The 15,922-nt window shown below is 45.3% G+C and overlaps 1 protein-coding gene across 1 annotated transcript in view; it reads right to left on the reverse strand.

Moving 5' to 3' along the window:
* Window positions 1-15,922, reverse strand: part of SCTR (secretin receptor) — a 71,643-nt gene that overhangs the window by 3,785 nt on the left and 51,936 nt on the right. Inside the window, exons 9-12 of the mRNA XM_081574982.1 lie at window positions 9,700-9,760; window positions 8,440-8,509; window positions 4,726-4,817; window positions 2,830-2,956 (exon numbers count right to left, since the gene is read on the reverse strand). Of these exons, the coding sequence (XP_081431108.1) occupies window positions 2,830-2,956; window positions 4,726-4,817; window positions 8,440-8,509; window positions 9,700-9,760 (350 nt within the window). The remainder of the gene's footprint in view (window positions 1-2,829; window positions 2,957-4,725; window positions 4,818-8,439; window positions 8,510-9,699; window positions 9,761-15,922) is intronic.

Below are 15,922 nucleotides of genomic sequence, written 5' to 3' on the forward strand. Positions count from 1 at the left end.
GAAATAGGACAGGTCACAGAAGGGTAAGTGCTATATGCAGGTTCATTATATTGCTCATTTGACTTTTGTATATGCAAAAAATTTCCATAATACAGAATTTTAAAGATATTTGTTATATCACTATATATGTATAAAATATAATAAAATGATATATATGTTTGTATTTGAAAAACAGTTCTTTTTTTAAAAAAAACACCCTTAAAGATCTTTTTTTTCTTTGTAAACATTCCTATGGGCTGGATGAAGCACAGGCTGGAATCAAGATTGCTGGGAAAAATATCAATAACCTCTGATACGCAGATAACAGCACCCTTTTGGCAGAAAGCGAAGAAGAACTAAACAGCCTCTTGATGAAAGTGAAAGCGTAGAGTTTAAAAGCTGGCTTAAAACTCAACATTCAGAAAACTAAGATCATGACATCCTGTCCCATCACTTCATGGCAAATAGAGGGGGAAACAATGGAAACAGTGACAGACTTTATTTTGGGGGGGATCCAAAATCACTGCAGGTGGTGATTGCAGCCATGAAATTAAAAGATGCTTGCTCCTTGGAAAAAAAGCTATGACCAACCTAGACAGCATATTAAAAAGCAGAGACATTACTTTGCCAACAAAGGTCCATCTAGTCAAAGCTATGGTTTTTCCAGTAGTCATGTATGGATGTGAGAGTTGGACTATAAAGAAAGCTGAGTGCCGAAGAATTGATGCTTTTGAACTGTGGTGTTGGAGAAGACTCCTGAGAGTCCCCTGGACTGCAAGGAGCTCCAACCAGTCAATCCTAAAGGAAATCAGTCCTGAATTTTCATTGGAAGGACTGATGCTGAAGCTGAAGCTCCAATACTTTGGCCACCTGATGCGAAGAACTGACACATTGGAAAAGACCCTGATGCTGAAAAATGTTGAAGGCAGGAGGAGAAAGGGACGACAGAGGATGAGACGGTTGGATGACATCACAGACTTGATAGACATGAGTTTGAGTAAGCTCTGGGAGTTGGTGATGGACAGGGAAGCCTGGCATGCTGCAGTCCATGGGGTTCAAATAGTCGGACATGACTGAGTGACTGAACTGAACTGAACTAAAACATTCCTATGGGAACATTTAGGAAAGTGCTTTTGGTTTTCTCTTAATAAACACGTCCCCAGAGAGGAGCCAAATGGCCTTCCATTGGGTGTAGTCTGCAGCCCTAGCCACAAGCCTAGTTCCAGAGACAGGAAGCCCCCATCTATGCAGTCCTGGGTCTCCAGGTTCTCATCGGGGTCACTACCCACTTCTGTCAGCTGGGTCAAGACCTTCCTCCCATCTTTGGACAGCCCCGCCCACCTGATAAAAAGGGCCATGGTGAGCCCAACCTTCCGCCATGTTATATGGAAGCTTCCTGATCCAGAGAAAAAGCTCATGGATTATACACAGAGACTAGGTCCCCAGGGGTCTGGGGTGCCGGTGAGAGTCTCTGGGCAGAGAAGAGGCTCAGAAGAGTGCAGCAGGGACAGCCCTGGGGTGGGGTCTGCAGGCGTGGGTTAGGGCCAGACCCCACTCAGGAATGCGTTCCCAGTGATGTGTCTTCCCTGGAACCTGAGCAGGACAGGGGGAGATGACCCTGGGCACACCCTGTCCTGAACAGAGCTCCAGGAATGAGAAAGGCACCCAGCCTCACCCTGAGGCCAAGGCCTGCCCAGGTGAGGAAGTCTCTGTGGATGGTCTGTGTGTTGATGACAAGCTGGCTTCTTCAGGAAAACCCACTGGGAGAGATTTCTCTCAGGCCTCAAAACTATAATTCTAGGCTTTCCCTGGGAACCAGGCTGCTTGCATCTAAGTCTTGAAACAGAGTGTGTTTCTGTCTTTGCTTTGGCTACTGGGAAGCTCCAAACCAAAATGTATGACACATTTCTCCCCTCTTTTGAGAACTTCATCAAATTTGTTTCTGTGTATGAACTCAATTTTGGCTTTATTTTCTTTATTCACTGATCCCTCATCTGCTTATTTTTTGTCCTTTGTATGTTTTCCCTGAAAGCTACATCATATTATTTTTGGAAGGAGATAGTTATGAGTAAATAAACAAATAACATTGTGAAGTTTGGGATTCATGTTAAGTCTCTTCTAGCCGAATAGGTTTACTATATTTTTTAACTACAACATCTTGTTGAGTTAGTAGGTAGGTCGTTTCTTCTCTCCCCTTTTTCCCATTTTTTTAAAGTTGGTTTTTATTTTTAGTAAATTGTGTATGTAATTTGTTTCAAAGAATCAAATGTCTCCTGTCACCAAAACAGAAAGAAAAGAAAAAAACACCCTCTCCTGACCTCCTTGCTTCCGTTTCCTGTTCCTCAGACTTGGAACTCTCCTGACTGATTCTGCATAATATGCTGATGTGGTTACTTCTGGATTTTTCAGTTTGGGGCGTTTTAATGGACTTCCCAGTGTGCAGATGAGGATATTCTTCTAAACAGCCTTCCACCCCACCCTCCGCTCCCTCTATGCTCATCTTCTTGCCCCCCTCCACTCCTTGATGGCTCAGCTCAAGCCCTCAGTGCTTGCATTGTCTCTAACTACTGAGAGCTGTGTGATCTAGTGCACCAGGGTTACATTCCCTTCTGTCCTCCCTGGAGTCAGTCTCTCTCTCCTGAGTTGCATCTCCCACCCCCATGTGACACGTGACTAGTGGGGAACTTGGGACCCACTGAGGGTCACACAGCACAGTGAGGTCCTGCCCCTGCCTCTCTTGGGTCTCTGCCAGATGAGGCGTTCCTCTGCCTTCGGGAAGATCTGGGTTTTGGCCTCTCTAAGGAGAGAGAGAATGCCTCCTTTCTTAAAGTCGCCGTCCCTGGAGCTTACCTGGAATGAGCCAAGGGCCAATTCAAAAAACAGCTGGATCTCCATGGCATCCTCGGGGGAGAAGGCGAAGATGATGTAGTGGATTCCGAAGAGGGGGATCAGCAGGAGGGTGGACTTGGCCAGACGCCTGGGAACACAGAGGCACTGCAGTCTCGGGCAACCCCATACCCACAAGCACCCCCATCTTGCCTGACTGCAGGAGGCTCTGCCAGTGTCCCCACTGCTTGTTTGTTTAACTTTCATTTTGGAACATCTCCAGCTCCCACACACCCAGTACCTGGATTCAATACTTACCAGTCCATGGCCACTCTCCAAACTCTTGGATTATGCAACCCTATCAGTAAAATGCTTTGAACCCATACCCACAGGAATAACGCTATAACATATGTGCATGTGTTACTATTAAAAATCACACACTGTCTAACATATTATTAGCAAAGCCACCATTCTCATTTGTTGGATAATGAATATCTGTAAGGAGAAGCTCTTTTGTTTTCTTCCCAGGGTAGGTTGCCAAATTTAGCAAACAAAAATACAGGATGCCCAGTTCAATTTGAATTTCAGATAAACAACAGATAGTTTTGTTTTGGGTTTTTTTGGTGTAGGTACCAAAAAAAACTATTAGCTGTTTATCCAAGACTCGGATTAAACTGGGCATCTTGTATTTTATCTGGCAACTTTATTCTGGATCCCCAGCATGACCCTGCTTCGGACCCACTGTTCTAAAGATACCCTAGGAAAATCTGTCACCGAGTCATCCAGGCCTCTGCCAGATTCTGAGAACCCAGAACATCACAGAGAAAGCCTCTGGTGGACACTGATTTGTCTTTTACATTTGTCATGGGCTGAACTGTATCCCCCTCCTACAAAAAAATTTTTTTTAAGTTGGAGCTCTAACTAACCCCTAGTACCTCAGAATGTGACTGTATTTGCAGATAGGGACTATGAAGAGGTGATTAAGTTTAAATGAGGCCATCAGGGTGGGACTGTAGTCTAATCAACTGGTGTCCTTTTAAGAAGAGATATGGGGGTTGCACATGTATAAAGAAAAGGTCATGTGAGGACCCATCAAGAAAGCGGCTGTATACAAGCCAAAGAGTGAGGCGTCAGGAGAATTCAAATCTGCCAACACCTATTCCTAGGCTTCTAGCCTCCAGGATAGTGAGGAATTAAGTTTCTCTTACTTAAGTCAGCCAATCTGTCGTATCTTGCTATGGCAGCCTGAGCAGAATAATACAGCATGTTTTCTTGACCATCTTAAAGGTTTTAAAGTATTTTTGAATCACATTATCTTGAAAATCTGGTGAAGGTCTAGTGAAAACTGGAAAATACACACAGTCGACCCTCAGCACCCATGGGGATTGGCTCCAGACTCTCTGCGGACAATGAAATCCTTGTATGCTAAAGTCGCTTATATGAAATGGGGTATTTGCTTAAACCTATGCACATTTCCCCATATATTTAAATAATCTCTAGATTACTTATAATACCTCATACAATGAAAATGTTTTGATTTGGATTTTTTCCCCCAAATATTTGCAATCTGCAATCCAAGGTTGGTTGAATCCTTGGATGCAAAACCCACTGATAAGGAGGGCCACTGTCCCCACAAAAACTTGAATGTGGGCCCCTGACTCCCTAGCCTTGTCCCAAGGGTGAGATATCCGCCTACAGGGGTCCTGCTTAGATTTATTTTCTCTCCACCCCCAGGGCAGTTCTAGGAGAGGAAAGGACCCACTCCTCCTTCCCTCCACCCCACTGTAAACTCCCTGGGATGAGGTCCCAATTCTTCCTCCTCCTCTACCTCTAATAGTGCCGAGCACCAGCTGGGTAAACAGTAGGTGGTCTGTAAATGCCTGCTGACTGACTGAGTGCCTGTCTTTGGCTTCCACTTACTTATAATGGTTCACTTCATTTCCTCTTGTTTCTTGAGTTCTAAGTTTTCTCATCAGGATTCTTAGAATGTTTATAAAAAGGATGAAATTAATCTGTAAAACACAAGGCAGAGGTGAGGCTAAAGATGATCTGCTTTCAGGCCACCTCTCCTGGCCCAGGCCCCAGCCAGGGATGGCAGTGCAACTACAGCAGGACGGCAGGTCAAGCCCTCCCGTTCATGCCCTCCAGCACACCCAGTCCTGGAGAAACACACCGTCTACCATGGCTCCTGGGCTGCAGGAGCTCTGAGGTCTGCTCAGTTGCATAATAGATCACTCATAATTGGAATGTTTTGGAATCTTATTAAAATGCAGGCCTGAGATTCAGCATTTCTAGCAAGCTCCAGGGAATGAATGCCAAAGCTGGGCCTTGGACTACGCCCAAGTAGCAAAGGCTTTACAAGCAGAGGTTCTCAAAGTTTAAGGTGCAAATTGCTGGGCTCCGCCCCAACAGTTATGGTTTAATTTGCATTTTCTTTCTTTCTTTCTTTTAGCTGCAGCTTGCAGAATCTTAGTTCCACCACCTGGGACCGGGCCCTGGCAGTGAAGGCCCAGAGTCCTAACCACCAGACCACAGGCGAATTTGCATTCTTAACAAGCTCCCCTGTGAAGCTGACTTCCCTGGTGGCTCAGACAGTAAAGCATCTGCCTACAATATGGGAGACCCAGGTTCATTTCCTGGGTCAGGAAGATCCCCTGGAGAAGGAAATGGCAACCCACTCCAGTATTCTTGCCTGGAAAATCCCATGGACAGGGGAACCTGGTAGGCTACAGTCCATGGGGCCGCAAAGAGTCGGACATGACTGAGCAACTTCACTTCCTGTGAAGCTGCCAGTTTAGGGACCACGTTTTGAGAACCACTGCTTCAGAGACTTACAGTCGCTCTGCAGCTCAATCACCAGCTCCAGGAAGCCTTCTTGATCACCTCTTTTTCCTGATTTATTGTAGTTAGGGATGATGCTACTTGTAGGGGCACTTGAAATACTTGCAAGGGGCCAAGTGCAAGCATGTGTGGTGTCCATTAACTGCCAATTCAATCCTGCCTTTCTAAAGGACAGGGGCCAGAGTCTTTTCTTTTGGTGTCCTTTCCCCCACTCCAGTGCCCAGTACCAGCCACACTGCGAGGCTGCCCATATAGCACCCTCTCTCCTCCCCTCACCCACCGGCTCCAGAATCATTTTGCAGAAGCAGGGATCAGTGGAACTGACTGGGCAGGCACCCTCATTGTTCAGAGGAGTAGCCTGGAGGCCTAGGGCTGCTTGCCAGAAGACACAGGATTAGTGGCGTGTCTAGGACCCCAGCTCAGCACCCCTGGTCAGGACACTTCTCAGCTCACTCTTTGTGCATCTTGCTTTAAGCTGTACATGGTGTAAACTAACAAAGGCTCTTTTATTTTTTGCCTCTGAGTTGTATTTAAAGGAAGCACTTGAAAGCAAAGGGAAAAATTTAACTATCCCAAGAATGAATCTTAAATAGTGGGATTCTGGGCCACGTGACAGGCTGGGAGAGAGATACTTGGCATCAGGGGTGCCCCCTCCCCCACCAATATCCTCAATCACTAGAGAGACCTCAGTCTCATGAAATCAGCCTGGGCCCTGGGGCTCTCCGGGGCTGGCCTGTCAAAGTCCGAGAATTATAGCAAGGAAACTGGCTCAGTATTTAGCAGCTATAGCACAGCAGTTGATCAAATAATCTCAAGTGACATTGGAAAGCTTACATCCACTGCTAATGGAAAAAAACAAACTAGGACACAAAACTATAATAAGCATTTTGAAAAAGTACATGCACTCAAAGACAATTACAGGACAGAAAAGTACAGCATCATAATGTCCATCTAGGTGCTACAAATATGGGTGATTTTATTCCCTTTTTAAAAATACATTTTGTATTTTTCCATTTTTATATGAATTCTATTACTATTATTTTAGAAGTGAGAATATGTTTTGATTTAATATAAAACAAGTACATTCTTTGTATAACATAATTAGTGATAGAATAGTCAATATTTTTCTGCCATATTATTATGCTAATAAAAAATGTTCAGACATTATTTAAATGTGACAAGCTGACAAAAAACAACTTTTGATAAATAATAGCAGATTTCAGTATACAGTTTTCAGTGTATTAAGACTGTAGTAGGAAATGAAAGCTTAATATCCTTCACTATCCCTTAAATTTTAGTTTAGTCAGATTAGAAAACACTATGCTAAAATTGGCCTAATCAAAATTATAATCAAATTATTTATTTATTAACATAAAGTGACTTTGGGTAGCAATGTCTCAGGGCAGCAAAAATAAAGTTGTGTTTAAAGCACTAGACACCTTCTGTACTGGTGATAACTGTGCATTATGACCATATCAGACACTACATTTCTAACCCTAACTCCTACCCCTGAGTGGTTCCAGATTAATGAATGACCTTCACATCCTCTAAGAGAAGCAGAAATAGGGAAAAGTCATTATGCTCTCCTGAGCTACTCAGCGGCCTATCATGGCTGCTACTCAGATTTCTCTACAATTTCCAGCTCTCCTGTTGTGAGTTGAGATAATAGGGAGGATGGTGTAAAATTCTACTCTTTTTTGTTTGTTTGTTTTTTGGCCACACCATGCAGCATGCAGGGTATTAGGTTCCTTGATCAGGGATTGAACCCGTGACCCCTGCATTTGGAGCGCCAAGTCTTAACCACTGGACCACGAGGGAAGTCCCAAATTCTACTATTTTTGAAAAAACAAAAAGGAAAGTGGTTATGGGATGGCCCCTTCAACCAGCCACACAAGGCAAGCCAGCCAGCTAGTGGAGAGGGGGCTGCTGCCCCGTCTGACCCTCCTGTGAGCCTAGGAAGGGCACTTCCTGTCACCTGGTTCTGTAGTCTTGGCATCCCTCTGAGACTGTGCACATTACTTAGGAAAAGGGCTGCCCCAGGGCGCCACCCCTGCCATGGATCTTCCTTATCATTAGCCACACCCACAGGCTCAGTTACAGGGCTCTGGACTGCAGAGCAGAATCACCTGGGAACTTAAAACCAAGCCGATAAAAAAAAAAAAAAAAAAACAAGCCGAAAGCCCAGGCCCCTCCCCAGGACAAGGAGAGCCTGAATCTCTGCTATTGGTATTTTTTAGAAGGCTCCCAGGTTGACAGGAGAGCAAAGGTTGAGACACCCTGAACTGCCCTGTCTAAGTCACTCCTGAATCTCGCCCCTGGGGACACCCCTCCGGGCCTGCCCTCCTGCCCCATCACCACAGAGGCCAAGACCACAGCAACCTTGGCTTTCCCCAGGTGCTACCCCTTCCGTGATCCTGGCTCAGTGAGTCTGCCCAGTTCAACCAGAGAATGCTTAGAAAAGTGATCAAGATCCAACCATCTGAACCAGTGAGGGTAGAATCTCAAGCGACCTGAGCCAGCCACTCTGGGTAAGGAGCTCTGCTAGGTACACCGAAGCTGCTCCCAGTGGACAAGGCCAAGGCAAGCTTTTGCTCTGGCCTCGCTCTCCTCCACTCTGGCAGTCTCTGGGGGCAGGGTTCCTAGACCCTCCTGCTGCTGCCCAGCCTCTGGAAACTCTGGTTTATTCCTCCACACACCTGGAGGCAGCAAGGCTGCAAGGCCCTCCACCCTGCAAGCCTGTCACTGTTCTGGTCTCTCCCATTGGAACCTAGATCAGGGGGGCTAGCTACTTACCAGGATGGAGAGGATCACAGGCCCTCGGATGACCCACCAGATGGACGCGTTGGCATTGATGTCCCAGCACCTAGGGAGGGACAGCCAGGCATCATTAGGAGTGGGGAGCTGGGCTGACCAGAAGAGACCTGTTCTCAGAGATGCCCTTTGCAGGAAGGACTATGTTGTGGTTCTGCCCCCTGGAGACTGTGGGCTTAACACCCTTAGGACTGACCGTCTTCTGCTGCCAAGAGCACTGCCAGGGCTGGGGAGCGTCCAGGCTCCAGGCAAGCCCAGTGAGTGTCTAGGGAGCAAAAGCACACAGTTCTGAGATGGAAGATTCTGGACCCCAGAGCCAAGTGCATGGTCAAGATCACTGGGGAGCGTGGTGGCCAACAGCAGCCAGGCAGGTGAAGTGTCAGGGAGTGAAGTGTCTGGGTGAGTGTCATGTGACCTCAGGCCTGGGGACATCAAGCACAGGGCTGGGGGCATGGAGGACTTGGCAAATGGACAGACTGTGCTTGGTCTAAGGTGGCCACAGCTCTGTCCAGCTCATTTTTGCCACAAGGGACCGAGGGGATGTTGACAGAACTTTCCATTTGTTCTCGAGAAATTAAAAATCCAAATTTTTTTAAAAAGAGGGAATTAATTCAATTAAAAAGATTATTTTAGACTGAATTTGGACAGCAAGACACTTCTATACCTGGTCAGTCATGGCCTGGCTGTGTCATTACATGAATGAAACACAGCCTCCCACATGGCCATGCTGCCTCACCACCTCCCCAGCTTCTTTCAAGCTTTCCTTCCACGAGCCCACTCACAGTAGCCCCCAGGCTCACCCTGTCCCTGAGCCCAAATCTTTAGAGAATGAGACTAGATCTCTTTGCACCCATCAGGGATTTGAAGGCTGCTTCTACTCTCTTGCTCTCCTGAGTCTGCAGGACTCAAACATCCCATGTCAGGAGGAGTGGAGGAGGGAGCTGCCAGGAAGAGAAAAGCTAGATTGGCCCTTAGAGCTTCCTCCCTGAGCAGCACAGCTCTTGTCAGGCACTTGACCCAAGCACAGAGCTGATCGGCCAGCAGGAGAGTGGCTCAGCATGTCTGCAAACACACATCCAGGAGGGCTGGGCACTCAGCAGACTGCACTGCAGAGAACCTGCCTGTGGCTCCAGGTCTGAGACATAGGCCTCTCCTAAATAACAGCTTCAGAGAAGGGTCCATCCTATTGAAAGAACTGGACAATATAAAATATACTTGTTACCTCTCCATCCAACAGCTTACCCAACATCTTCCAGAAAGTGCCTGGTGACAGCCCACGAAGCAACAAAGATGGCTGGGGAACCTGAGGGTTAAAAATAAAGGGGGGACGGTGGGCAAAAGGGAGATGACTCAATTTTCCACACCCTTATAAGAAACAGGACAATCAGTGACTCTAGGCCAGATAGTGAGCAGATGCTGAGGTCTAGTTGCCATGGAAACCCCCTTGCCATCCTGTGTAAATGTGCAGCTTCATGCTTCAAGGGTGCCAAGAAATCCTTGGGAACTGACGCAGGATCAGATAGATCCTGAAGGCCACTTGGAGGCAGGGGTCTCCTAGAAGCATAGGCCAGACTCTGAAGGACTGCTGCAGGGGAGAAGGGAGGGGACCAGGAGCTTGTGGAGGCCACTGGTGGAGCCCCTTTATCAAACTGGGATATTTGGGGAGGGGATACAAGACCACAGGAGAACAATCAGTTCTATTCGAATATTGATTTGTAAGAACTTTAGCCATTTGACGCGGTAATGTAACCTATGGACGTCATTTAAACAAAAATAGATTTTAGAGTAGAGATTTGTAATACACAAGAATTTTAAAGACAAAATACAAGAACATTTCCTGACTTCTAGTTGAACATGTTAAGTTGAAGTTACACATTTATCTGTTTCTCATTGAAACCCCTTCAAAATGATAGTAAAAAATTAAAATGCTACAAGCCTATAAGCCCAAAGAATGGAAAAGGAGGGTACAGTAGATGAGAGATGTCAACACTCTTAGGAAGCTGGCAGCTGGCAGAGGAGCAGTAACTGACTGATGTCCCAGAGCAGAGAAAGCTGAAGCATGAGTGCTGCACGGGGGTGCCACCGAGAAGGCACGCCTTCTGCGCCTGGGGGTAGGCAGCAGGATGGTTTGGAAGTCTGGACAGGAAGCCCGTAACCACTCAACTGGTCAGAACCACCCTCCCACAGCCAAATAGTCAACTGTTCACCTCTGACAGAAATGAATTCTTGGGGGCAACTGAGCCGAGGAGGACTGGGGCTCTGGCCCAGCAGAAGGTGGGAGGGGTTCTCAGCTGAGCTGGTCTACGCCTGTGCTGCCCAGTACTGCCGTCTCTCACCACGTGTGGCTTCTGAGCCCTTGCTAAGTGGCTGCTCTCAGATGAGATGTGCTAAAAGCACAAGATAGCAGATTTAGAAGATCTGGCATGAATAAAAAGAATGTAAATTATGTTATTAACAATTTTTAAAATTATACGTTAAAAGGTTGATATTTTGGTTATATTGGGTTATATAACATATACTATTGAATTTCACTAATTAGTGAAACTAGTTTCTTTTTACTGTGGTTACTAGAAAATTTTAAGTTATATAAAATATAACTCGGATTCTATTTCTAATGGACATGCCTATCTCTCCCCTAACTGAGAAGAGCCCCACCCCCAGGCTGCTCAGTTTTCAGACCTCCAGCAGCCAGGATTCTATGCTGCTCCAGCCCTCCAACCTCCACCCCAGGTGGGAGATGAAAGGATTCCTCCCTGGAGGAAACAAACAGCCTAGAAAAAGGGCCTATAGGTAGCCATGCTGAGGACCCCAACACAGTGGCCATTTCCAGCCCAGTCTCCCACGAGAGATGTGACCCAACCCCCAAGCACCACAACCACCCCACACAGACACACATACACAGAGACAGCCTTCAGTCAACACTGAAGTGACTCACTCTTAATTATGAATGGTCAAGGTCACCAACATCTGAGGAAGGCCGATTACATAAAAGACCAAGACCAAAACAAGCAGAGAAAAGGAACTCAGAGGAAATAGACCATACAGGCTGTAGGAGGAACTTGAACAAAACAATTCTAAGGAATATCATCAGAGAGATTAGAGGGAAGATTACCTCTACAAGACACAAACAGGATGTTGAAAACAGGGAGCATTCAGAGAACAAGGAAGAGGGCTTGGAAACTAAATATATGATGATCAAGACTTAAAAAAATTCCATAGATGGTCTGGAAGATAAAGACCAGGAATTGCCCAGAACACAAAGTGTGGAATGAAAAGTATTAATAGGAGGAAAGAAAGGAGAAAATTAGAAGTCAATTCCAGGATGTGAACCATCTGATTAAAAGTTTCAGAAAGAGAGGATAAAAACCAGAGGGGGAAGAAAAGATCAAAGGGACAGTGTAAGAAGACTGTCCAAGAAATGACAGATGTGAGTCTCCAGATGAAAGGACCGCCACTCACCAGCAAAAAAGATGAAAACAGACTTGCGTGGGGGCACAGCCCTATGACATTTCAAAACGCAAGGGACAGGGACTTCCCTGACAGTCCAGCGATTAAGACTCCATGCTTCCTGACTTTCCTGGTGGTGCAGTGGATAAGAATCTGCCTGCCAATGCAGGGGACCTGGGTTTGATCCCTGGTCCGGAAAGATTCTACCTGCTGAGGAGCAACCAAGCCTAAGAGCTGCCAACAGCCTGCACTCTAGACCCCGAGAGCCACAACTACTGAAGCCTGCACACTCTAGGGCCCTCAAGCCTAGAACTAATGAAACTACTGAAGCTCGTGTGCCTAGAACCTGTGCTCCACAACAAGAGACGCCACCACAGTGAGAAGCCTGCAGATGGCAACTAGAGAGTAGCCCCAGTTCTCTACAACTAGAGAAAGCCTGTGTGCAGCAAAGACCCAGCACAGCCAAAGATAAATAAATAAAGCAGTGTGTACGTGTCAATCTCAGGCAAGGGTTTAAAAAAAAGACTCTGTACTTACACTGCAAGGGCCACAGTTTCCATTCCTGGTTGAGGAACTAAGATCCCACATGCTGCATGGCACAGCCAAAAAGTAAGAAAAAAAAAATCACAGGGGACAGAGAGAAGATTCTGTAGCTTATACAGAGAGGTGAGTAAAAGCTTGGGAAACAGAATGACATGGCAAGTCCCACAACATCAGATGCCAAAATAGAAGACCTTCAAAATTCTGGGGAAACAATTTTCAACCTAATTTCTATGCCCAGGAAAACTATAAATTAGGTGTGAAAGCTGAAAAAAGATGTGTTTAGGACTTCCCTGGTGGTCCAGGGGCTAATGAAGAAGGAATTTATAGGGCCTGGACTCCATCTTAGGCCTGTTTGTGCTAATCATGTTCGGCCACCTCTCTAATGGACTCTGAACTCTGTGCTTAGTGCCTGTGGAAACGACAATAGAAGGTTTTTTCTGTAACCTCGGGCTTATTGATTATTGACTGTTTGGAATGTAACCTCGGGCTTATTGATTATTGATTGTTTGAACACATAACACATGAATGATAGGGTTATTGTGATTGTATTTACCTTTCCTTTGTTTATGTAAGTCACAAGGAAATTGGGTGGTGGGTTCAGACACGTACACATGGGGTATAAAAGATTTTCACAAATGCTGGTCGGGGTCCTTGGCTAAGAGGAGACTCTGCCTTGGGCCCGCCGGTGTAATAAACTGCACTTCACTATCTGCATCGTCCTTCTGAGTGAGCTTGTTTCCCGGAACGCGTGGCTATAACACTAAGACTCTCACTCCCAATGCAGGGGGCCAGGCTTCAATCCCTGGTCAGGGAACTGGATCCCACATGCCACAACTAAGACCTGGTACAGCCAAGTAAATAAATATACTTAAAATTAAAAAAAGATATGTTTAGATATGGAGTGCAAAAGAATGTACCTTCCATGCACTCTGTTAGACAGATACTAGAGGATGAACTCCAACACAACCAAACAGTAAACCAAAGATAGGGAAACAAGAAGTCAAGGTATAGGATTTGTGGAGGAAATGAAGAAAAACTCAACGTGAAGGTTAAGGGAGTGAGTGAGTCTAGAGAACGACCAGAGGGCAGAGCAAGAGGGCAGAAAGCTCCTTTAGAAAGAACATGGGTGAGTAGATTATGTTAAATGGCATCACCCTCTCCACCCTAAAGGTTCATATCCTTAGAACCCTAGGTGTGACCTTTCACTTTCCTGGAAACAAGGTCATTAGTTAAGATGAGGTCATATTTATATGGGCCTTAATCCAATATGACTGTTATCTTTTTAAGAAGGTACTGAGACCCACACAAAGAGAGGAGACACAGAGAGAAGAAGACCACGTAGAGATGGAGGCAGAAATTGGAGTGAAGCTCCCACCAGGCAAAGAAGACCAAGGATTGCCAGAAACTAGGGCAAAGGCATGGAACATATAGTCCCTCAGAGATCTTAGAAGGAATTGGCCCTGCCAAAGCCTGACTTTGAACTTCTGGTCCCCACAGTGGGAAAGAATAAATTTCTGTTGTTTTAAGCCAGTGGCAACCTGTTACAGCAGCCCTGGGATACTAATAGAGCAGGAATAAACCAAACAAATAAAAGTAATAGATTTCACGTTGTTGCATTTGATGATAGGAAACCTGGCACTGGAGGGTTTTCCAGCTGTGTTGAGAATTTGGGAGAATTAATGACAGCAACATAAAATGAGTCAATTAAAAATGACTCCATAATTTTGGGATTAACATATACATACCACTATATATTGTCACCCTACTTGTTTAACTTATTTGCAGAGTATATCATGCCAATGCTGGGCTGGATGAAGCACAAGCTGGAATCAAGATTGTGGGAAGAAATATCAATAACCTCAGATGTGCAGATGACACCACCCTTATGGCAGAAAGTGAAGAAGAACTAAAGAGCCTCTTAATGAAATTGAAAGAGGAGAGTGAAAAAGTTGGCTTAAAGTTCAACATTCAAAAAACTAAGATCGTGGCATCCGGTCCCATCACTTCATGGCAAATAGATGGGGAAACAATGGAAACGGTGATAGACTTTATTTTCTTGGGCTCCAAAATCACCGCAGATGGTGACTGTAGCCATGAAATTAAAAGACACTTGCTCCTTGAAAGAAAAGCTATGACCGACCTAGACAGCATATTAAAAAGCAGAGACATTACTTTGCTGACAAAGGTCTGTCTAGTCAAAGCTATGGTTTTTCCAGTAGTTGTGTATGGATGTAAGAATTGGACCATAAAGAAGGCTGAGCCCCACACAATTGATTCTTTCAAACTGTGGTGTTGGAGAAGACTCTTGAGAGCCCCTTAGACTGCAAGGAGATCCAACCAGTTAATCCTAAAGGAAATCAGTCCTGAATTTTCATTGGAAGGACTGATGCTGAAGCTGAAACTTAATACTCTGGCTACCTAATGCGAAGAGCCGACTCATTTGAAAAGACCCTGATGTTGGGAAAGATAGAAGACAGGAGGAGAAGGGGGTGACAGAGGACCAGATTCTTGGATGGCATCACCGACTAAATGGATATGAGTTTGAGCAAGCTCTGGGAGATGGTGAAGGACAGGGAAGCCTGGCATGCTATAGTCCATGGGGTTGCAAAGAGTCAGACATGACTGAGCGACTGAACAACAATATATAAAACAATCAACAAGGACCTGCTGTATAGCACAGGGAACTCTATTCAATACTGTGTAATAATCTATATGGGAAAAGAATCAGAAAAAAGTAGATACATGTATATGTACGGCTGATCCACTTTGCTGTACACCTGAAACTAATACAACATTGTAAATCAACTATACTCCAATATAAAATAAAAATTAAATTTAAAAAATGACTCCATAAAACATAAAAAATCAAATATTGAAAGTAAAATGATTTTACACCACTTGGCTTGGAAGTGAACAATATTTATATAGACATAATGATGTATACCAGTCCATACTAAAGGAAATCAGTCCTGAATAGTTATTGGAAGGACTGATGCTGAAGCTGAAAGTCGAATACTTTGGCCACCTGATAAGAACTGACTCATTTGAAAAGACCCTGATGCTGGGAAAGATTGAAGCAGGAGGAAAAGGGGATGACAGAGCATGAGATGGTAGGATGGCATCACTGACTCACTGGACATGAGTTGAGTTAACTCCAGGAGTTGGTGATGGACAGAGAGGCCTGGTGTGCTGCAGTCCATGGGGTCACAAAGAGTCAGACATGACTGAGCAACTGAACTGAGCTGAACTGAATGATGTATACATTGAATATGATTTGTGTGTGTGTTAATAACTCAGTCATGTCTGACTCTTTGCAACCCCATGGACTGTAGCCCACCAGGCTCCTCTGTCCATGGGATTTCCCAGGCAAGAATACTGTAGTGGGTTGCCATTTCCTTCCTCAGGGGGTCTTCCCAACATAGGGATTGTATCCAGGTCTCCTACATTACAGGCAGTTGCTCTACCATCTGAGCTA

The sequence above is a fragment of the Giraffa tippelskirchi genome, chromosome 3, assembly GCF_054371585.1.
Source record: "Giraffa tippelskirchi isolate mGirTip1 chromosome 3, T2T-mGirTip1v1.2.pri, whole genome shotgun sequence".
Classification (NCBI taxonomy): domain Eukaryota; kingdom Metazoa; phylum Chordata; class Mammalia; order Artiodactyla; family Giraffidae; genus Giraffa; species Giraffa tippelskirchi.